This window comes from Canis aureus, chromosome 12, assembly GCF_053574225.1.
Source record: "Canis aureus isolate CA01 chromosome 12, VMU_Caureus_v.1.0, whole genome shotgun sequence".
In the NCBI taxonomy this organism is placed as follows: Eukaryota; Metazoa; Chordata; class Mammalia; order Carnivora; family Canidae; genus Canis; species Canis aureus.
Genome location: NC_135622.1, coordinates 16,669,206 through 16,694,275, shown reverse-complemented (window position 1 = coordinate 16,694,275; position 25,070 = coordinate 16,669,206). Strand labels below are relative to the sequence as shown.

At 39.3% G+C, this 25,070-nt stretch overlaps 1 protein-coding gene across 1 annotated transcript in view; it reads left to right on the top strand.

Annotated features, from left to right (window-relative positions):
- The first annotated feature begins 211 nt into the window (after positions 1–211).
- Positions 212–25,070, top strand: part of TACR1 (tachykinin receptor 1) — a 144,246-nt gene continuing 119,387 nt past the window's right edge. The window contains exon 1 of the mRNA XM_077843041.1: positions 212–1,350. Coding sequence (XP_077699167.1) covers positions 962–1,350 — 389 coding nt within the window. The 5' untranslated portion in view covers positions 212–961. The remainder of the gene's footprint in view (positions 1,351–25,070) is intronic.

The window sequence follows — 25,070 nt, the reverse complement described above, 5'->3', positions numbered from 1 at the left end:
GCGCTCCCTTGAAGCCGCGTGTCCACCGCGGCAGGGCAGCTCGTCGGCGAATCGGTTCTGTGGTTCCAGGCCGACTCCGTCGGGCGCAATTACTCCGAGGCCCCCTAGCGCCCCCTCGCGGAGCGTGACGCGCGTGGGGCGCCCGGCTTGAAGACTCCCACAGCAGGTAGCCGCGAAAGGCGGGGGGTGGCCGCGTGGGTGGGTGAGACGGTTGCCAGCCGCCGGTTCAGCCGCGGCGCTGCGCGCGGGGACTGGCGAGTACGCAGCCCAGGTACTGCCCCTTCCCGGTGACGTCTCTGCGGAGGGTTATAAAAGCCTCGCGCGCAGCCTGCTGAGGTTCTGCTAACTCCCGAGCCCAGCACGACCCGAGCCAAAGAGGCGCCTGCGAAGCTGCAGGCGACGCCAGCGGCGGCAGCGCAGCGAAAGCAAAGGAAAAAATCTCCAGCCGGACGCCCCAGAATCCCCGCCATGGAGCCAGAACTTTTACAGGTCGAGCTGTGACGAGCACCCTCCAGGTCGTCCCCAAGTCCTCCTGCAGAACAGGCTTTGCATTGCCCGCTGCAAGCAGGAGGACAGGAGTTGCAAGCAGCAGCAGCAGCAGCAGCAGCAGCAGCAGGTGCAGAAAGGCAGGGGTCTCCTGCTTCCTGGAACTGTGACCCGTGGTATTTCTTTCCTTTTTCCAGCCCCACGCAGTCGAGACGCTGTCTCCGGATTTCAGAACTCAAATGCTTCCTGATGCTTGAAGTGGAGGAATTCAGAGCCATAAGAAGCAGACCGCGCATCTAGGAGCCTTTATCTTCTGAGCGCCAACTCTCCTGCTTGCAAGGAAAGGAGTTCTGCCCAGAGAGAGCCCGCAGACTTCCCGTGTTTAAGCAGGACTCTGACCCCAGCCTTCAGCTTCAGGGCCTGCTGCGTAGACGAAGTGTGTGCAGAGAGGAGGGCTCGACCATTTAGCAGAGCAATGGATAACGTCCTCCAGGTAGACTCAGACCTCTTCCCAAATATCTCCACCAACACCTCGGAGCCCAATCAGTTCGTGCAGCCAGCCTGGCAAATTGTCCTTTGGGCAGCTGCCTATACGGTCATCGTGGTGACCTCTGTCGTGGGCAACGTGGTGGTGATGTGGATCATCCTGGCCCACAAGAGAATGAGGACAGTGACTAACTACTTCCTGGTGAACCTGGCTTTCGCAGAGGCATCCATGGCTGCCTTCAACACAGTGGTGAACTTCACCTACGCTGTCCACAATGAGTGGTACTACGGCCTCTTCTACTGCAAGTTCCACAACTTCTTCCCCATCGCCGCTGTCTTCGCCAGCATCTACTCCATGACGGCTGTGGCCTTTGATAGGTGAGCTTGCCCTTTGTGCAAAAGGGAGAACATGTCCCTAGAGGGCCATGGCATTGCTGTGAGCTTCTGGGTTGCCCTGCACCTGGCTCCAGGTGGAGATTAGGCACCTGTACCCTGGGGTTTTTCCTGACAGCCACTGAATCAGTTGTTGATGGGGGGCTTTATCCTACCTCACCGTTTTCTTTCCTATTTCCTCTTTCCTTTGCTCCTTCTTTTCACTCGTTGCCAGTCTCCCTTTCTTCACACACCTCCTTTTTCCTTCACTTAATCCTATTTTCTTCACCCCTCCTGCAGTCATCTCCTTGACACTTTCCTTTCCACTCCTTTGCTTCTTTCCATATATCCTTCCTCTCCTTTACCCTGAAAGCCTGAAGGGGATACCCTGTCCCAGCTAAGGGGCTGGCCCCCTTGGTTGGGGCTTTGTGAATCCCTGCAAGCCTATTTTGCTAGGAGGCCTGTTGGTGCCTTCCAGTTTTAACTATGCCTAAGCAAAATTTCTCATTTTTCACTTTTTCCTGGAAATTCAGGGGCTTTCTGCTCCCACCTCAACTCTCCAATATTATTTGTATGTGAAGAGCATTTCATTCGAATCATAACCTACTCAGGGTTCTAATTTGTCTCTATCTTTGCTGCTGGGAGCTCTCATTCAGGAATGAAAGGCAGTTAGGCTGTTCTTCAGGAACTCTACAGATAGGGACCCAGGGAGCTTACCCAAGAGCTTTTCCAAATTTCTCTTGTCATGTAAGGTCAATGTTTTTCACCTGTCTGTATCCACAGAGAAACGTGCTTGGCAAAGGCGATTGAAATCTCTTTCCTTCCTGCAACCAACTAGGGTTTCAGAAGCCAATTGAAAATGAAAATATTGGCATTTTCAAACACTGGGGCTAGCATTCTGGAATGAATGGCTCCTCAGGTGGCAGGATGGAAAATTGATTATCGGAGCACAGCTTTATCTGTATTGACATTTTTGTGGGTGTTACAGATCTCTAATGTGTATATCTCTGTGTGCACAAGTATTAAGTGCTCACCTGGGATGTGGAAGTATGTTGAAAACACCTGCCACTGTGATTTTAAAATGGGTTCTTTCAATGGCTTTGCCAAGATCAGTGAATTATGAGAAACCCAAAAAAAGACCTAGGAGAAAAATTTCCTAAATAAATAAATAAATAAATAAATAAATAAATTCCAACTACTAAACTCCTTTGGCATAAAGATTGTTTAGCATTTGCAATTGATTTGAGGTCTTTTTCAGCTTCTGTAGTCAATGAACACTTTTAAAATCTGAGACACGTTTCCAGCTTTGGGGGTGGTATCAAAATGCTGATTTCTAAGTTCTATGTACATCTCCCTTTATGTAACTCTATGTGCTTGCTACATCGTGTGTAAAACAAGTTGTGGTGAATCAATTTATGCTTTAAGTGTAGAAGGCAAACCAATTACTCAAAGTGGTAGGGAAATGAATTTTTTTGTAAATGTGTTTCTTATGATACTTTAGTTTTAGATAACTGTTTGTTGAAAGTGAAGTATGCCTATAAATCTTTCTGCACGGACCTGCTCCTTTAACTGCACGGCAGACCCCTTAACTTTATAAAACCCAGAGCGTGATACATGACTGAATACATGTGCAGTGAAACCTGGTGTAACTTCAGCCTTGATGAACTATAAATTAGAAGGGAAGTTGGCATTTTCATTGCACTTGGGCGTTGTGTGAGCTCAAGGGAGACCTGTCAGTCAGTGTGTGCCTGAGCATTTAGTAGCTGATGGGGCTCCAGCTCTCTTGCTTTGGCTTACACAGAATTGTCACATTCCACAGCCATGCTCTGTCCCTTTGAACTTAGAAGGGTAGGGACAGGAGTCAGCGACAAAGTCTTTACTTCGGATTGGGTGGGGAGCCAGATTTCGGCAGCCTTGACCCTGGCATCTCAGGCTCCAATGTTCTTAATCTAGGCAAACCAGAGACAGGACCCTGACGCTGCACAACACCTGCTCAGTGAGGTCAGAGGAGTTCTGGTGCCAGACTGAGGGAATGACAGCAGCAAGAAATGTCCATAGGTCCCTAACGTACAGATACAGCCCAGGGAGATTACCAACGACATGCTTAAGGTTAGAATTCAGGATAGAGTTTGGGATTAGGCTCCAGGGCTTTGTCTCCAAATCCTTCCAGCGTTCCTTATATTTTTTTTCCTTGCCCAGCCTGGTGAGCACAGTGACTTGATCCCCCAGGCCCTCTGTAAGGTAGTTCCACTGCATTTGTGGTCATCCGTTCTCTCCCTAGAATGTTTTAGAAAGGAAAGGGGCTGTAAGCTCTCTCCATATGAATTATCTCTTTTCAGTGTAGATTTTAAGGAAATGGTAAATTACCTTTATGTATGTTCCTTGATTTTTTAACATCTAATCTCTGAGTCAAGTCTTAAAAAACAAAAGCAATATGGTTTTCCTGATCACAAAATTAAACCCGTTCATTGCAAAAACTTGGGAAATATGCAGAACATGGACACAAAGTACAATCAGCCATTACTTCACCATGCAAAAATAACACCTGTTAACATTTGAATTTCTCATTTATGACTACTATGCTACGTAATTGAGGTCAGAGTCTATATAATTTCACAGCTTACTTTTTTCCATTAACAGTAATGGAAAACATTAATAACATTTTCCCATATATTAAAAAGTCTTCAGTAACATAATCTTAATGGCTTCCTATTATTCCGTTACATGAATATGCTATTTTTACTTTAACCATCCCCCTACTGCTGGGCATTTAGGTGATTTCTAAATTTTTTTCACCTTATGGTTAATGCACCACTAAACATTTCTATATGATAATTTTGTTTTGCTTTCTTGATTATTTCCTTAGGATAGATTCCCAAAAGTGGAATTACTAGGTCAAATGAAATGAATTAAGAAGAAAAAGTCTTTTTCTCCCAATTTTAAGGGATTATAAACTCTGAGCAAAGCAAGGAATGTGTCTGTTCTGTCTTGTTTATCTCCTCAGCACAAGGCAGAGTGCCTGGCACCTAATGGTCACTACACATTTCTTAAATAAGTGAATGAATGATTAAAATAATACATCTTCCCAGAAGAACATTTGGAAAATACCTAAGATTGTAAAGAGAATCTGAAAAGTATCTACAGTCCCACTACTGACAGATAACCAGTTAAAATTCTGGAATGCCAGCTTATACTGGCTTTTTCTATCTGTGTTATTTATGCCACAGATAGTTACACCTTTAAGGACAAATTTTGGATCATAATAAAGCAGTTTCAATGATTGATTTTTGTTTCTTGTTTTATTCCTTAACATCATACCATGGGCATTTTCCATGTCATGAAATATTTTGCAAAATAAGGTTTTTAATGGGTGCATTATATTGCATGGCTGCTCATTTATTTTTGCCATTCTTCTATTTTTAGATGTAAATTGTTTCCATTTTTAATAACTACAAGTATCCTAGACATAAATCTTTAAGAGTATTCCTTTTTCTCTCCTTAAAATAAACTCCTTGATGTGGAATTGCTAGGTCAAACTGTCTTGGTAAACTTTGCCAAATTTCCTTCCAGAACTGAGATATATACAGAAATGAAACCTTCAGCTACAGATTGTAGTACTAGTTTAATTATTTTCTGTTATCTTTCCATAGAGTGGGGAATGAGAAGAAGGAGGGGTTCTTCTTCTGAAGAAGGAATACTTATTTATTGAAGGCAATGGTTACCTAGAATAAAAAGGCTGCAGAAACAGGGGCATCTAGGTGGCTCAGCCAGAGCATCTGACTCTTGGTTTTGGCTCAGGCCCTGATCTTAGGGTCATGAGATCAAGCCTCATGTCTACTCCTGTGCTCAGTATGGAGTCTGCTTGAGCTTCTCTCCTTCTCGCTCTGCCCCTCCTTACCCCTAATTTCTCTCAAATAAATAAATAAATCTTTAGAAAAGAAAGAAAGGTTGCAGAGACAAATATACCTAAACAAACAAGTTCAAGCCTAACTCTAATTAAATTCCAAAAATTTCACTATTTGAAACTCTGTAATTTCTCCCACTTAAAATAAAAATTTTTTAAAAAATTTCCCTATTAGAAAAATTAAAAGGTGTGTGTGATGTTTCATAAAATTGGAAGTTGGAAGACATTGAAGTGACACATCCATTTTGCAGGGACCCATGATGGTTGCCAGTTCTATCAGAACAGCATCTAGGAAGGGAGGAAGGAGGACAATTCTGAAGCTCCACTAGAGGGATTGTAGAGGCAAAAGGCAGTCTGACATGGAAACAAACACACAGCTACAGGAGGCTCAAAGAAGCACTGGGCTGGTGACACTGCTTCTCTACCTGGAGGGGGCAGGTATAATTTCAGCTATTTGAAAGAAGATTGCTCACTCCTCATACTGGTTCTGGATCTTGTGTTTGAGTGAAAGGAAACATTTAAATTATTATGGTCTCTGAACAATATGAAATATCGTCAGGACCAAAAATACAGTTGCCCAGATATGTAACGGTTGAAGGCAAAAGAAAGAGTGAGAGCTCTCTGAGAGAGTAAAAGAGGAACCAAGAGCAAAGACACGCATAAATAATCAAAAACTTCCCACGGTTCTATGATGTCTGTCCCACTCTCCCAGTCACACTCCAAATTCAAATAGCCTGCTTCCCAGGTCTCCACTATACCTGCAGTCTGTCCCTGTACCCCATCTTGTTGGCTGGACATGGATTCCATTGTATATCTCAGGTCAGTTCTTCACAACCCAGAGGTCAGACATAGATTTTAGAATCCTTTGCACTAATTTATTTTTAAAAAAATTTTAAAGACTTATTTAGTTTTTCATGAGAGACACACAGAGAGAGGCAGAGACATAGATAGAGGGAGAAGTAGGCTCCCCAGAGGGCACTTAATGGGGGACTCGATCCCAGGATCCCGAGATCATGCCCTAAGACAGACACTCAACCACTGAGTCACCTAGGCATCCCCTTTGCACTAATTTAGATGAAACTTACAATCCATGACCAGACATCTCTATGGTACTGAGAATGGTCATTCACTAGAAGTTCATCTACCACAACTGACCCTGTCTTTTCAAATTTAGAACCTCAAGTGTCTAAGTTGACATGGATCAAAATTGAGCCTGTTACATCTTAGATGGGTCATTTAGGCTAGAGGACCTTTTCTGGAGAGGTTCAATGCCCATTTACTCTCTGGAGCTATCCCACTGCACTTGTCACATCCTGTCCCTTCTCCTGGGAACTTCCAGTGTCCTGATTGGTCAAGGACCTTGGTTTTAAAAAAAGAAAACAAACTGACAGAAGTATAGGTTCAACTGAAGGAAAGTGAATAGTAATTCTCAATGTAAATACATGTAGTAGGACCACAAGACTTCGTTACTACTACTGATGTTAAATTAGCAAATGGTGAATAAAGATCATGAGGGAGAAACACTCAGTTAAACTTGGACAAAGATCTTCAGTCCATCAAGGGATAATGCCACCTGGTATGGTGATGTTTCTTAATTCAAGGCCTCATGTCTTCCTTCAAAGGCCTTGTGCTATATTTTGAGGCAAATAAAACTGACTTAGAGATATCTACAATATGAGATGTTATGAGATGTTATTTTATATGGGTTGTACAGACAAATCCAATATGAGAGGGGAGGAGGAGGAACATTATGTCCCACAGTGATTATCAAGGAAGACTCCAAAAGGCGGCATTTGACTTTGGCCTTGAAGATTAGATCGAATTTTTTAGAGAGGATGATAAAGGCAATATTCCAGGTAAAGGAAACTTTTTGGCAAAAGTGTGTAGGTAAAAAATTGCAAAGTGTTTGGGGAGAATGACTGGCTGACCCAATCGAAGTGAGTTCATGGGTAAATCAGGAAATGAATGGAGAGGTTGGTAGGAAGAAGATGGATACAGTTTTTGTTGGAGTTGATGTGAAAATATAATAATTAGTTGGAAATGCACAACAAACAACTTGAGATATGGGGCTAGAGACTCAGAAGCCAGGGATCAAAATGTAGATTTAGTAGCTTTCCAAACAGATGTCTTATTGGAGTTTGAAAGTAGAGAACATCTTTTTTACCTATACATGTTTCTAGAGAAGAGGCAAAGGCCAAATATTCATGAGAATGTCCTATCAATAAATAGGAGAAGAAAAAAAGAAGCAGAGAGTTACTGGAGAAATCAGGATATGTGGAGTGACAAAGGTTAAAAGAAGTAACTTGTGATTGGTTCTATTCATCAGTGTCATTAGAATCCAAAATATACCAGGGATTTCATGTTTTTAAACTCATCAGAAGACACTGGATATGGTAATTAGAAGACATTGGTCAGCTATGAAAGGTAGTACCAACAGAGTATGCTAAAGAGGGATAAAGTTAGATGGCAATGAGGGGAATGGCCTCTTCCTCACACATCCATCCATCCATCCCATCAATCCATTCCATCCATCCATCCACCCATCCATCCAACCATTACTGAGCACCTACCATATGCCAAATCCTGAAGCAGTAAAACATTGCCTTTGCCCTGTGCTCTCATCTTTGGGGATTGATAAACTCATAAATACTATTATAACCCAATATAATTAATACCATGCTGAGAGAGCTTGGAGGTAGAGGGAAGAACTACACAGATTGAGAAAGATTAATTGGTAAAAAGAAGAAAAGAAAGAGAAGAAGGGAGAGGTGGAGGAGAAAAGAAATAGCAAAGTACAGAGAAAACAATGTGGAGTTTGTATTTTTTTAATTAACTTCTAGAACACTGGACTGGAAATTATAAATGACTTATTAGTGTTTGTCACTTGGAAACTAGAAAAGAGATATCATTTAATAAAACTGATAGTTACCTTGTATTTGCATGCTCTCTGATCCATTGTCTCATCTAATCCTAAATACCAATGGGGATTCTGTTCCTGTCTTGGAAAGACTATTAGAAACAATTTATTTTAGCATCCTCCCACTCTGTACTCCCTCATAGCTTGGAGACCCATGCAATTTGCTTTCCTGTGCCTTAGATGTCTGCCTATGTACTCCCACTCAAGGTGGCTCTTGGATGCTATATCATCTAAGGCTGTCACTGAAGGCAGAAAAGTGATATAAGTCTTACTGTGCCAAAGAGGATATTAGAGACGCTTTAAATAATTTTCCACCCAAACAAAAACTCAACCCCACAACTTTCTAGATGGAGCCATTGTAAGTATATCAAATTCTGCTTAAATATTTTACTAATCTGTCTCACTTGTTAAACTCATTCCATTTGAATCATTATAAAATTATTCCTTTTGTTGAACTGAAATCTGCCTCTGATTATGGGCTACTCCTATGAACATAATTCCTCTTCTGTGTGGCAGTCTTTTAGATATGTCCCTCCAGAAGCTTCTCCATCCCTGGTTGACTGTTCATGGTTCCTTCATTTTTCCATCCTCCTTAGCCTCTACAGGCTATTCCTATTGTTAATAGTCCTCTAAACTGAGAGGCTAACTAATACCTGGAAGTGAACACTACCCTATTAGCATTCCTCAATCCAGCTTCACCTGCTGTAGGACTGGCATCCTACCTGGTGATTTTGTTCTCTTAGACTTAGCACAAGTACCATCTCCACTAAGCCTTCATGTCTCGATGAAGTATCCTTCTTACCTATTCCCATATTATTTATACAATTGTCTGTAACATCTTGGTCTCTCCCACACCTCCCTGCCCATTAGATTACATTACAAGCACCGTGAAAACAGGATGCTTTATCCCTGTTCCCAGCAGCTATCCAGTTGTCTGACCCAGAGTAGGTATTCATTACAATGTGTAAATAGTGGTTGACTTGACTGTACCTCTATTCTACATAAACCAAAATCTGAAAACCAACCCAGTACATCAGACAGACATCAAAGCACATCTACAATGCTATGCCTTGAAGCAAAAGAAAAATTGGGTCAAATACATGCCCACCATGGAGTTTTGCTACACTATAGAACACTTGGTTCAGAACCCTCCTTCTAGAATAACTATGTGTTTTAATTCACACTTGCCTTGTCCATGCTTCACTTAACTGGGTCGGATTCCTGACCCACACTGAGTCCCCAACAGATGTTGCACCCGAGGAGAACACTTCTAATCAAGGGAGGTGTTTATCATTTCTCCCTTACCCCCAATCTTTCTAGGAATACTGGAAACTCAGATATTTCATGATCCTCCTATGGACCAACTGTTGTCAACTCTCTAGCTTTTTCTCCAATACCTCTACTGGCAACAGGAAGTGCACCCTCTGTTGTACTTATCCTCCCTGGGTCAGGACAAGCAGAAGCCTACCCTCCATCAAGCACTCCAAGTCCTGTAACCACAGTAATTGTCTGAATATATAGTCCATACTATATTCAAATACCACAGACACAAAAAAATTCCAGCAGAGCATCCAAGAAAGTTACTGACCTGGAGAACAGACTGAAGAATTGGTTTCCATTACCCAAACCTCCTCTCTTGCCACCTTGAGAAGCTATGATTCCAATTCCTGGAAGGGGAGATATGAGATTCTATAGATAATGAATCCCCAGGGATGAAAAGATGTCCTTAAGACATAAATCTCAGCTTGAGTATTAATGCAACACAGGAAGCTCTAGGAAATTTGTCTAAGCAACCCTGGGCCTGATGCCGTGCTCCTGTCTTTTATAATTCTTTACTTGATCTACTTCCTAATTCAGCTTTATCACTGTATTTAATATTTAGGACTCTTTGTGGAGTGCCTTGCATATCTTTTGTATAAGAATGTCTTTTAATAACCTTACAGCTAACCTTTGATAATGGAGTTTACCATAGAAGAGACCACAGGCAGCGGTCCCAGCAGTGTTTCTACCATTAGCTATGCAAATGGTAAGACACTTAACCTCTCTGGACCTCAGTTTCCTCAACTGATAAAAAGATATAATAAAAGTTACCTCATAGAGTATTGTTGCAAGGAGAGAGAGTAAGGGAAAAGTATGGAAATGTATGGGAAATTGCTGATTCATTGCCTGAGATCCAGTAAGAACTCAGCTAATGGTTATGTTATGATCTATAATAAACCTTGACACACCATTATACCCATTCTGCACACCCATTCCTGTTTCAGCTACTCTTGAATTCCTTCTACATCAAGTACAACAGGATGGAGATGCCTGTGTAGCTCAGTGGTCTGCCTTTGGCTCAGGCCGTGATCGCGGGGTCCTGGGATCCCGTCCTGCATTGGGCTCCCTGCGGGGACCCTGCTTCTCCCTCTGTGTCTCTGCCTCTCACAGTATGTCTCTCATGAATAAATAAATAAATCTTAAAATATATATATAACAGGATGAAACATTTATATCCCTGCCACTCCTCTAAATTATAGTTTAAAATCCTCCTAATTGCGACAGCAAACCTCTTGTCAGGTGCTTTCCAGCATCCTTCCAATCTATGGAGATACACACTCTACCAAAAGTCTGGCATTTGGATATTGTATATCACAGTCCAGGAAAACTAAATCATTTTCATTTATACCATCTCCAGAACCATACATTCATTCACTTCCCATATCCTGTATGTTGTAAAGTCACCACCCTCGGAGCATTATTTGAGTGTTTAATGTCTGAGGGTCATAGCAAAAATGTGTAAGGGAGAAATGCCCGAGGATATTAGCAAAACACTCTTAACAGCTGCATGGGTTTTACTTGATATTCAGTTTGTTAAAGTTGTTTCTTTTGCCTTTGAACACATCTTATAAATCTTTTAATTTTTGTTGTAAGTCTAGTTAAAGTGTCAAACATTCATTTTCTCTTGTCCTTTGACTAATATTCAGTTAGCTCTTAAACATGAGATGGAGTTCTACCTCCTAAATTTTTTAACATTTTCAAACTCAGTGAGAGGATCTCATCATGTATTTCCAATTAGTCAGAAATTTTTCTGACTTAAAAAGCTTAAAAATCAAATAATCTTAAAAATGTAAACAGCACATAAAGTTAATTATTAAATCCCCTTAAATATTTCAAATTTAATATATCTGGTTTTCTTAAAACTTCAAATCCCCTAAAATGACTTAAAATAGGAGAAACAAAATCTTTCTCAGGACCCATAGTTCTGGTAAACCTAGTAAATCAAACCTTCTAAATTTAGCATATTAAATTCTCTTAAAGCATTCCAACCTCCTAAGAATTAAATTTACAACTTAAGTAAATGAGGTTCTTATGAGCTTCTGAATATTGACTATGAAATTAATTTGTTAAATCTTCCTAAGCATTTCAATTAAAATTACAAATCTGGTAAGTCAAATTCTCTAACATATCAGATTCTCATTTCCAATATATTATAAACAAATCACACACAAATCACATATACCAATCATAAAACTCACTGCTACTTTTTACCTAGAAGCACCATTTCTTCATTGTCAATTGAATTTTACAAAATGCCTTTCCAGGGTTACAAAGTGACACAAGCAGGTGGCATAATCATCTTGCCCATGGGGCCCTTGAGGTTCTAGAATCAGAGTCAAGTTGAAATTTGGAACCAGTGTGTGTCCTTCAGGAGCCCAAAGCCCTGAGCCCTTCTCATGGTGGAGCTCTGCCTTTTCCATGTCCACGGGACCCACCTACACCTTGCCACTGGAATCAAACAGTCCCAATGTGCCCCACATCTCCCTGGCTTTCTTCAAGTGTTACCCTTCTCCAATTTTCATCTTAAATTTTATCTTCTGAATTACATCGATAGAATCACGCAGAGCCCCATCCTTCCCCAAATTGTATCCAACCACTTTGCTACTTGAGTAGAATTAGCTGCATTCCATACCCTCTTATGTTTTTACCTTCTTATAGACCTTCATCCCAGACTAGCTCATTCCCACGGATAAAGTGACCAAAAAATCACCATCTGTCCTAGGTCTTTCAATTTTTTTTGAGACTTTGAGGTCATGAAAAATATGTGCCAGGATTTTTCTGGTTTTATCCTGTTTCTTCATTGAATCATCAAAAATGGAAGAGTAGTACTTCTTGGTTTTGACCAACTCAGGGTCTCAGCATGTTTCAGATCAATGTCCAGAGACATGTGTGCATCCTTTGTAGAAGGTCTACAGAGCAGCTTCTATGCCTCTTGGCACAAAGTCTTCAGTGCCAGGGCCTTTCTTCTTGGATCCTGGAAGATATCTGACACCGTTGAGTCCTCCAACTGCATCACGAGATGTTCTTTCTTCAGATCTTCTGGGTTTTCCCCATGAGGACAGACTCTCATGACTTTTTTATAGCACCAGAAGTGCTGAGTTCCTTTCCCTTCCCTTCCTTCTCAGCATCCTAGATTTCAGATCATGAAAAGTAAGTGATGTTCTGTTCTTATAGCTTAATTTAGTGCCCTAAACCATATATGGACTGACAAGCAACCATCTTCACAAATCACACTGCCCGAGCTCCTACAGGAAGGGTGAACAGTCATGCTAGCTATCCCTCTGCTCTGTCAAAGAGTATAACTGAGACACCAATTTTGAAAAGTCTCAGGTGCACATTTAGTGGTATTTGGGAAGATGAGAAGCATAAGCTTAAATTCTCATCTTGTATGATTTATCAATTAATTTTACTGTGGAGAAATGTCCTTTTGGATAATTAATATGCTCTTATAAGAGGATTTCCTGATTCTGAAAATGTTTAAACAAAAGAAAACTCCACAAACAGCTGAAATACCTCCCAAATAGTCCCAGAGTGTCAGAGGGGACTTTAGAATGCTTGAATTCATGATGGGAACTAAAAAGGAAGCAGTCCTGGGGGTGACATGCAACTAGTTAGCTCAACAACTTAAGTGGGCTCTTCAAAGAGACACTTAGACAATAATCTAGAAACCCTCTGACCAAATCCTTACTGGGGCATCACTTAAATTTGTTTCCAAAGATCAGTTCCTTTCTCTTTCCAGCTGGCATGATGAAGGGCTTAGAAGTTAATATGTTAAAGACTCAGCTAGACTATGAGCCAGATCACAGCCATCATGGATTTCAATGGTCCAATGAAGACACTGCCAGCCTAAAACTAAGCAAAATGAAAAGAAGGTATCCTCTTCCCTTTCTGGCCATTTCCCTCATTAATGCTCTAACCAGCCCAAGTCTGCATTAAGGCACTCCCCGGTTCTGCCTCACAAGTGCATGGTCCCAAATTACTGCTCTGTTTTCTTCACAGCCCAATCTAATTTAGTAAATTGAGTTGAATCAAGAGAAGAGTAGCCAATTAAAATCACACCAAGGTGAGAATGATCTGGGCTTCTACCTTCCAAGTCCCATTTGTATTTTAAAATAGGAATGTGTCCATTCTGATTACCTATTTCTTTCAGTTACTGCCTCATAAGCAGGAAATAGTGTAGAAAGCCAAGACAAGTAGTCTTGGGGACTGAGTCAATATGAGATGCAAAGCATGTTGGGATTTAGGTACTTCATGGTGCCCAGAGTTTGGCTTTCACAACATGGCCCCATGTGCCTACCAAGGAGACTTCTGGGAAACATAAGGGCCTGTTATCATGAGCCCAGATTGCTGCTGACAGACCTTCTCCTGCCATTATCAGACTGTCTCAGTCCCGAGGTGCCTGTGAACTCTGCATTTGTGTTTAGGTTGTGAAACGAGGGTGAATTTCCTTCTGTTCTTCATGCTTCTTCATAAGTCACTAATTCTCTTTGACAAATATGTAGTGTTTTTTTATAGCTTGGATATTGTCATCAGAAGGAACTTTGAGTCACAGTCCCCGCCAGTCCTAAGAGTCTGGTAGGTTGGGGTTAAGGGCAGCAGTGCAATGAAGTCCTGTTTAGGTGGCCAGGGCTGATCCTTTACCTCTCCAGCATCTTCAACAATGGATCCGGGCTGTTTACAAATCCTGGGGTGAGGACAGTTTCCAAGAGCTGAGCTTTCTGCTAATGTCTGTCTGGACCCACACTTCATCTAGAAGCCCACATCCTTTTTTCTTTGTCTGTCTTTCCTTTCTCCTTTTCTGTCTACACTTGGGTCAAAAATTTATTACTCCATTTCCTCCTGAGTCCCCCCCAGCATTTTGAAAATAGCATGGCTTCTCTAAATATTATTGCCTGGAAATTATTGCCTGATTCTTATCCAATTCTTAGGAATTATTTCAGTACAGGAATTTTTGCCAATTTATAGGATATTTTACATAATTATATTCCTATGGCACATACAATTTATTTCTTTTTTAAAGATTTTATTTATTTGAGAGAGAGGGAGCGAAAGAGAGCATAAGTGGAGGCAGGGGCAAAAGGAGAGGGAGAAGTAAAGAAGCAGCCTCCCCGCTGAGCAGGGATTCTGGGAGGGACTCTGGGATAATGACCAGAGCCAAAAGCAGACACTTAACTACTTAACTACACTTTAACTACTGAACCACCCAGGCCACCCAGCCACCATATACAATTTTAAAAATTTAACATAATAAAGAAACATTTCATGTAATTAAGTGTTCTTCGAAAAGATCATGCTTCGTGGTTACAAAGTATCATAATTTAAATAACATCTCATCCTGAGACCTTTCAATTGTTTCTAGCTTTTTTTTAAAAGATTTTATTTATTTATTCATGAGAAACACAGAAAGAGAGACAGAGACAGAGACACAGGCAGAGGGAGAAGCAGGCTCCATGCAGGGAGCCCGACATGGGACTCGATCCCAGGTCTCCAGGATCACACCCTGGGTGGAAGGCAGCGCTAAACTGCAGAGCCACCTGGGCTGCCTTGTTTCTAGCTTTTGCTATAATATATCATTCGTGTGATCAATACGCTCTGGCTACACTTACACGTGTGTACGTGACTATGAGGATAAATTCTCGGAGGAAAAGTCTGTTCAGAGTGTTGGACATTTAAAGGCTTTGGCTTCATTCTGCTTACTTGGTCTTCAGAAAGCTTTAGCAATTTAGCAACATGATCAGAATATGTACATTCATTGTAGGAAAGTGTTCCTTCATATTCCTAACAATTTCAGAAACATCTTTTCCAATTTAAAAGATTTAAAATGTTATTTATGTTTGCATTTCTTACTAATGAGATTGAATATTTGTGTATATGTATTATTCCTTTATTTTTTTTTTAGATTTTTATTTATTTATGATAGTCACAGAGAGAGAGAGAGAGAGAGGCAGAGACACAGGCAGAGGGAGAAGCAGGCTCCATGCACCGTGAGCCCGACATGGGATTCGATCCCGGGTCTCCAGGATCACGCCCTGGGCCAAAGGCAGGCGCCAAACCACTGCGCCACCCAGGGATCCCCTGTATTATTCCTTTATATCTTGCTTTTTCGTGAAAGCATTTTTTTCTATTCATGACTCTAGGACATTTTAAAATTTAAATCCTTATTTTTAAGTTACCTATTGCATTGCAGGAACTGTGTTAAGGATACAACCTTTTTTGATTGTCAAATGCTGCAAATAGTTTTTTGCACTCCTGGTTACAATTTTAATTTCCTTTTCAGTGACTATCTTAATTTTTTTTTTTTTTTTTTTTGTAGTTACATCCATCCACCTTTTCCTTTATGGCTTCTCACTTTGGTGTTATGCTTAGAGAAGACTTTTCTCTGTTCAAAAGTAAATAAATATGCATAAACAATTTCATTTGCTTTTATAGTTAGGAGATTTTCCCTTAAGTCTTTAATTCATAAGTAATTTATTTTAGATTATATCTAATTTTTGTAAATGCCATATATGTTTATACTGCTGTCTATATACCATTATCCATCCTGATAAATTCTGGATTCATTATTTAAAATCCTCCTATTGAAAAGTCCTAATGGAATTTTTATTGGAGATGTGGTAAATGTGTTAAATTTAGAAATAAACTTTATTTATTTATTTTTTTTTTTAGAAATAAACTTTAGAAAGAATTGTTAGCATATCAAGATGTTTTGTCAATATATAAACATGAGGCGTACTCTATGTATTCATGGCTATATGTTTTCATCTATAATTTTTTATATTATTCATATAATCATTCACATTCTTTAAGCATTTAAAAAATTAATGTTTTTGCTTGCTAATGAAAATGCAATCATTTCCCTATATTTTTTTCTAATGGGTTATTGTCAGTATATTCAAAAGCTTTTGATATTTTTTTGTAAACACTTTGAACCAGATATCTTAAATGAACCCTGTATAGAAGTTCTAATGTTTTTCTTGTCACTTTTCTCAGATTTCCCCAATAATCATATAAACCTATAAATCTTTATGTTTAATTTTATATCCAGTATCTATATCTGTCTTTTTTATTATATCTTTCAGAACAATTTTAATTGAAACTGGTAACAGGAAGCATCTTTTCTTACCCTTGACTTTCAAGGAATGTTTCTCTTAATATTACTGTTAAGTATGTTGGCTATTGGTTTAAGTCAGAAGTTTAAAAATTATGTCATTCAGTTCTTAGTTTATGAAAAGAGTTAATCAGATGATCTAGATATTAATTATCCAGTTGTCCTTTCGGCATCCATCAATACTTTCTTTTCTGTTGCCTAATTTCTTAGTTTCTAACATTTGTAGAACTCCTAGAATAAAGAGTACTTGGTCTTAGACTTGGTTCTATTAGCACACTGCTAGATTTGCTTACTAATAATTTATTTACATTTTTCCATATTTGCTATAATGTACAACTGTCATTTCATTTTTTGGTACTGCCTTTTCAAGTTTGGGCTTCAGGGATATAGGAAATAAGCATTTTTTGAAATTTATTATGCTTTCTGAAATAAATGAACTTTCGTGAGAAGCTTTTTTTCCAGTCAATTTCCTGGAAGATGTTACTTCCCTCTCTTTTCTCTGTTTAGCCATTGCACAGTAGTACAGGTCATTTCACAGGCCCCCCAGGTGAAGCAAAAGAAAAAAGAAATAACCCAATAGGTTATTGATTCAGAAAACGAGTGGGAGTGAGGTCTACACAGTAGTTTGCAGGTTTTACCCTCTCAGTTTAGGAGTCTTGCCAGCCAATGACTTAATCACAGGGAAAGAACCCCAGCCACACACTTCTTGTGAGGATGATCAATGCAAAAGCCAGCCCTAAGGAACAGGGAAGAGCCTGGCAGTGGTTCTCTTCCGTGCACTGAAGCTCCTTAGCCAGAAGAAGAGGCTGAGCCTCAATGCTCATCTTTTTTCAGGCACCATACACAGTATCCCAGGAGAGATACATCCTTGTGGGTAGACACAGATTTTACAAAATCCAAGAAAATATACAGATAAACAAAATTTAGTAGCACGAATTTTTTCAGCTTGCATATGCATTTTATAAAACTTTTAAGAAGACGGTGATTAACAAAACTGCTTATTTAAAGACCTTGATAATTCGCATCTTAGAAGGAAAAATAAAAATTTCAATTTAAAAAATTTAAACTTTATTTTTAAAATATCAAATTTTATTTTTTCCAGATTCTCCCTTCCCATAAACAATATGAATAAGGCAAGCAAGGAGATACCATTAAAGAAGAATAAATAAACCTTATTTTGTGGCTTAAAAAAATCATTTTATATATACAGTTTATTGACTTCTAACAAGTTATTATTAATATAAATTTATTTTGGCACATTTTATTTTCATCATCACTTTGCTTTCAAAACAATCATTGTTTTGTTCCATTAACATGAACTCTCTCATGCTGTGTGGGTGTAGATCTAAATATTTATAAAGACTATACATACTTCTTTAAAGTTCTTATTTACATTCCAGTTAGTTGATGTACAGTATAATATTAGTTTCAGGTGTCCAATATAGTGATTCAATACTTCCATACCACAGCCAGTGCTCATCATAGGTGCCCTCCTTAATCCCCATCACCTATTTAACCCAGACCCCCAACCACGTCCCCTCTGATAAGTTTGTTCTCCATAGTTAAGAGTCTGTTTCTTGGTTTCCCTCCCCCTCTCTCCTTTTTCCCTTTGCTTGTTTGTTTTGTTTCTTAAATTCTACATATGAGTGAAATCATGTAGTATTTATCTTTCTCTGGCTGACTTATTTCACTTAGCATAATGCTCTCAAAATAAAAAGCTTCTGCACAACGAGGGAAACAATCAACAAAACTTAGAGGCAGCCTAGGGGATGAGAGAAAATATTTACAAATGACATATCTGATAAAGGGTTAGGATCCAAAATATATAAAGAACTTACAAAACAACACCCCAAAACCAAATAATCCTATTTTAAAATGGGCAGAAGACACAAATAGACATTTTTCTGAAGAAGACACACAAATGGCCAACAGACTTATGAAAAGATGCTCAATATCACCGATCATAAGGGAAATGCAAATCAAAACTACAATGAGAGATCACCTCACACCTGTCAGAATGACTAAAATCAATAGCACAAGAAACAACAGGTATTGGTGAGGATGTAGAGAAAAGGAAACCCTTGTGCACTGTTGGTGGGAATACAAACTGGCGCAGCCACTCTAGAAAATAGTGTGGAGGTTCCTCAAAAAGTTAAAAATAAAACTACCCTATGATCCAGCAACTGCACTACTAGGTATTTACCCAAAGAATACAAAAATACTAATTCAAAGGAATACATATACCCTAGTATTTATAGCAGCATTATTACAATAGCCAAATTATGGAAACACTGCAAGTGTCCATGCACTGATGAATAGATAAAGAGATGTGGCTATAAATATAAACATACACACTGGACTATTATTCAAAAAATAAAAAGGAATGAAATCTTGACATTTGTAACAACACAAGTGGAACTAAAGAGTATTACACTAAGTGAAATACCTTACAGACTTTAGATCCAGGGATATGTTAGTCATCAAGAATCAAGCCTGATTCTGCCCTCAATAGATATTAATAATATCTTTGAATCCAAAGATATTATTAATATCTATTGAGGGTAATAGTGGTAATATCTACTACTCTATTAATATCTATTGAGGGTAATAGTGGTAATATCTACCACTCTATTAATATCTATTGAGGGTAATAGTGGTAATATCTACCACTCTTTTTATTTTTTATTCAAAAAATAAAAAGGAATGAAATCTTGACATTTGTAACAACACAAGTGGAACTAAAGAGTATTACACTAAGTGAAATACCTTACAGACTTTAGTTCCAGGGATATGTTAGTCATCAAGAATCAAGCCTGATTCTGCCCTCAATAGATATTAATAATATCTTTGAATCCAAAGATTATTCAAATCAGTGTATATTTACAAACTGTCTTAAGAGCTATTATTAATGTTGTGAGAGTACATAAAAATTCACTTAGTCTGAATGGTCTTGGGCTGAGACCTAAAGGATGAGTAGGAATTAGGAAGAGCAGAGTGATAGACACTAGACTGGTTACACAAAAGCCATTTACAATCCTCTTTTCTCCTTTCCCATCCTCTGCTAGAGATGTTATTGATGTCCTAGTCTCCCTTACAGGGATCATTGGCCATATGACAGGGTTTTGGCCAGTGGGGTGCAGGAAAAAGTCTCTAGATTGAGCTTCTCTTATTCTTGAATAAAAAGACAATGTCTACAAGAAAAATACTTTTTTTATTTTTGCTTTCCCCTCGCCTTCCTCTCTAGAACAAGGGCACCTGAATGGTAGCAGCACATTTTACCTATGAGAACAACCTCTACCCACTAAGGATTGGGGATCAAAAAGGTAGAAAGAGCCTGAAGCCCTGAGCATTCACTGATCCACATACCAGCCCTAAACTACCCTACCCTGGTGTTGGCCTTCTTGTTATAATAAAAACAATGAAACCTCTATTTCTTTAAGCTTATGATAAACAGATTTTCTGTTATTTGCAAACAAATGTACACCTAACTAAGAGAGAGGTTGGGTAGAGGGGAAAGAGTTGAGAAAAAATGAGTTTATGAAAACCCTGGGCAAGAGGAAATATGATGCACTGGAAAAGCCAATGCTTTCTATTTACACTCGCCATTTTTCACATTAAAAATTTATCCTTGAATAAAATTAAAAGAAAATGGGAGAAAATCCATAAAATCGCAATTCATTAGTATTATGGCAATTTATTACCACTCCCACTATTAATGGAGTCTCATTAATAAAAGAAGCTTACTGCAGGCTGTGAGGCAGACAAGATCAGCAGAGAGTTGTCGGAAATAATCACGGTGAGTCCACCCTTTATTTCTTACTCAGTAGGGCAAGTGAGTGAGTGATATGACCATAGGCATAATGTTGCATCCACTCCCATTTATTTTCCATAATGTTAACATTTGATATTACATGAGGAATAATAAATTAATTATTCAGACAGTTAAGAAACAATGAATGGAGTATGTTTGTCCTTATTGCTTTTACATTCTTTCCCTTATTGAACTTACTTGGGTTATATTTACTTTTTTATTTTAAAAAATGATTTCTAGGTGTTTTTCTAAGGAATTTGGGAAAGTGTTTCAAAGTGACTGGTCAATCTTCTATAATAGCTATAAATCCATATTTGTTTTTGAGGTTGATAAAATTAATGGCAGTGTGGAGGATGTTCTAGAGTGGGGAGAAAACTATTGGTGGGGAGAGGCAAAATATTATTGGAACTATGGGACAGGAGAAACAAGATTCTGGAAATTTTAGGGTGGAATTGTAAAACGTAGCAGGCTATTCAATGTTTGGAAGGAAGTAGAAGTTGGAAATGAAGGAGAAGGGGTTGAGGCTTCTCTCAGTTTAATAACTTGAGAGAACAGATAGATAGATAGTCAAATCAGGAACACAGGAGGCAGAGCACAGTAGGAAAGAGCATCTACATACCCATTGTAGAACATATACATATCCACTGGAGGTATACAATAGCTATTTATTGAGCCCCTGTTGTATCAGTTATCCATTGCCATAGAAACACTGTATAATAAACAACCATAAGATCTCAGGGGGATAAAACAAAAAACAATTGCTTAGTTCATTAGTCTGCAATGTTCAGCTGATTTGGCCTAAGCTTGTCTGAATTTTGGATGGGCTTATTCACATTTCTGGAGCTGGCGAGCTGCCAACTGATCAAGCTGGCCTCAGCAGAGTTGATGGGCAGCTCAGCTCTGCTCCATGCATCTTTAATCTTCCTGCGGGCTAGCCAAGCTATGTCTTCATAGCAATAGCAAAGGTGTAAAAGGCAAACAGACTTATGCAAACACTTTTTCAAGTCTACATTTGTGTCACATCTACTAATGCTCCATGGACCAAAACAAGCCCTCAAAATGGACCAGATTCATGCTTAGGGAACTGGATTCCATCTCTTTAGGGCAAGGATGCAGAGAAGGATAAATAATTGATACCATTAATGCAGTTAATCTGCATGTAAACTACATGCAAAAACACTGTTCTAGACCCCTGGGGATACAACTGAAAGCAACAACAGAGAAGTCCTTATTCTCTATTTAGAGATATATATAATAAGCAAACTAAGAAATAAATAATTCTGAATCCAATTAAGTGCTGCAATGAAAAAGGCAAAAGGATAGAGAGTGGTGAAAGTAGTGTGCTATGATGATCTTGGAAGTGGGCTTTCTAGGTATACGTACAGCTAGAATAAAAAGCCCTGAGTCAAGAATGGGTTTGGCAATAAAACCAGGATGTGACTGGATGGCAATGAGTTACGGGGAGAAAGGCCAGTGACATTACAAAAGAAGGCCATACAGATCACAAGTATTAGTCAGGGTAGGCTATGATATGCTGCAGTAATAAGTAAAGCCCCAAATCACAATGACTTAATATGTAGAAGTTTACTCATCACTCATTCTAACTGTACTACAGATTCAGTTTCTTTCCTGGGCAGCTCCCTGAAGATATTACTTGATCACAGGCTGTTTCCATCTTATGGCTTAGCCATCATAACCTGAGTAGCTTAGTTGCTACATTAAAGGAAGAAAGAGCTGAGAGCTGCATGGGAACTTTAACCTGCCCCAGTCCAGAGGTGATATGTATCACTTTTCCTCAAAATCCATTAGCAATAATCATATGGTCTGGTCCAACTGCATGGACTCTGGAAAATGTGGGAGAACAAATGAATATTCAGTAAACATCAAAAGTCAAGATAAGTTTGGTTTTCATTCTATGTGTGATGATAAACTATTAGAAGATAATAAGCAGGGAAGGAGCATGATCTTATCTATTCTTTTAAAAGATTTTCTGGCAGTTGTATGGAGAATAGAGAGTACAGAAGCAAAACTGGAAGCAGGGTGACCAGTTAGGAGCTCTCCTATGGTGATCCCAGGAGAGAGGTGATAGTGACTTAACCCAGGGTATAATGGTAGGGGTGCTAAGTGGTTAGATTTGGGGTATGTTTTGAAAGTAAAGCAAATGATTTTCTATTGCAGTAAATGTGGGATAAAAGAGAAAAAGAGAAATCAAGAATCACTCTTGGGCTTGAGACTAAGCAACTGGGAGAATGGTCATTCCATTTACTAAGATGGAGAAGAATAGAGAAGAACATGGGGGTGAATATATCTTTTCAAATTAGTGTATTAATTTTCTTTGTATAAATACCCAGAAGAAGTTGGATCATATACACTTCTATTTTTAATTTTTTGAGGAATCTTTGTACTATTTTCCATAATGATAGCATCAATTTACATTTCCACCAACAGTGAATGAGGGTTCCCTTTTCTCCACATCTTCACCAATATTAGTTATGTATTGTCTCTTTGAAAATAGCCATTATAACAGGTGCAAGGTGATATCTCATGGTGGTTTTGATTTGCATTTTCCTGATGATTAATAATATTGAGCATCTTTTCATGTACCTGTTGGCCACTTGTATGTCTTCTTTGGACTGACGGTTGATTTTTAAATCTGGAGTCCAAGAAGAGAGGTAAGGGCTGGGATACAAACGTGAGAGTCATTAGCATATACTTCGGGGCTATATACAATCACCTACTAGAAAGAGTGACAGTGAAGATTGCCACTGATTGGGCCTAAGGGAACTCCAAATTTACGGAAGCAAGAAAGAGGAGTAAGAAGTAGTAAATATGACCAAGAAGGAATAGTCTGAGTTAAGGGAACTAGTAGGTGAGGTATTTTGGAAGCTAAATAAGAAAACTTTCCAGGGAGGAAGAAGTACCTCTAGTATCATAAATTGCTGAGAGTTTAAGCAAGATGAGAGTTAAAGATTTTACGAGATGAGACCATCATGGACCTTGACAAAAGCAGCTTTAGTAAAGTGGTGGAGATTGATTGGGATAGGCTGATAGAAGATTGTGAGGGGAAAGTAGCATTATAACTGGGAGAAGAGGAAAAGTATCATAGGCAGAAAGGACATAAGTTTAAAGAAGGATTTTTATAAGGAGGAAGAAATTACATCATGTTTGTGTTGTGATAAGAATGGGGCAATTGAAAGAGAAATTTATGATGCTGATGAGTGGAGAACATAGGAGCAAAGTTTTTGAGTATGGAAATGGGGATGAGTCCAGGTTTGCCTTCAAAGGGTTGGGAGACCATAGATGGTGACCAGAAGAACAATGAACATATAGGTAAAGGAAAAGATGGGATGGTAGATCTGAAGATAAAATTACAAAGTTCACTTTTATTGCTTCTATGTTCCCTGGGAAATAAAAATCAAGGTCATAAGTTGAAAGTAGAAGGAGATGTTAGAAGTGGAGAAGAGGGAAGAAGTTGTGAAAAAGGTTGCTTGGAAGTTGGAGAGTGAAGTGACTAGAAATACTTTATGACTATTGAACAATACAGAAGAGCCACCTGGGATTTGTGAACCAACAGAAAGTTTAGAGATCAGGCAATAATAGTATGTGTTTTTCAATAACATAGGCTTAGAGATTATTAGCATTGCATTTTGTCAGATGAGTGAAATAGAGAGGGAGGAAAGTGGAGTCAAAAGTATATGCAAGGACGGACCATAGGGATGGACCATGGCGTCCTACCTGGAGGAATAGAGAAGCAAGGACATGAAGGGTGATAGATAATAAAAAGTGCTAAGATCAAGGAACTGGAGATCCTGATGAGTACTAAGAATTGTTGGATGTGGAGTACCAGAGGGCATGAACTGAAAAGGTTGGAGGTGATGAAGAGTAAGAGGCTTGAAGGAGAAATTCTGAAAATTATGTAGTTACTGGTGATGACAAAGTCCAGGTAATGATTTGGCACGAGAGTGGAAGTTTGAGGCAAGTGGAGGAAAGCATAACAGGAAGTGAGGAAGTCAAGGAAGTGAGTCAGGGGGTTGGACTGATCATATATGTGTATATTATAGTCACCAAATTGAAGCCAGAGACAGTGATTGGGAACACAATGAGCTAAAATATCCAAAGGATGAACAGGAATAAGAAGGTAGATGAGTCAGGGAGTGGGGCTGCAACAAGTGTAGCAGGTGGTATAGTCTGTTATCATGTGTGTCAAAGATGCTGGGGGTTTTTTTAAAGATTTTATTTATTTATTCATGAGAGACACACACAGAGAGAGGCAGAGACAGGCAGAGGGAGAAGCAGGCTCCCTATAGGGAGCCTGGTGCGGGACTCAATCCCAGGATACTGGGATCATGACCTGAGCCCAAGGCAGATGCTCAACCGCTGAGTTACCCAGGTGCCCTGGATGCTGGGGTTTAAAAGATAAAGAAGGAATAATGGGCTGGAAGTGGAGTAAGGATAGTGAGTACATCTGTGGTGCATGGACTATGGAGGAAGCTCAACCCACCTGAGGCTACTGCAGTGGTGGGAGTATTATCCTGAAACTTCCAAGTTGCAAAGGTGAAGAGAGCCTTCAAAGAATACATAAGGATTTTGTTGATGACAGACTATGTATTCCATGGGGAGAGCAGGGTGAGAGGGTGTATCAGACTAGGGAAATGCTTTAAGCCAT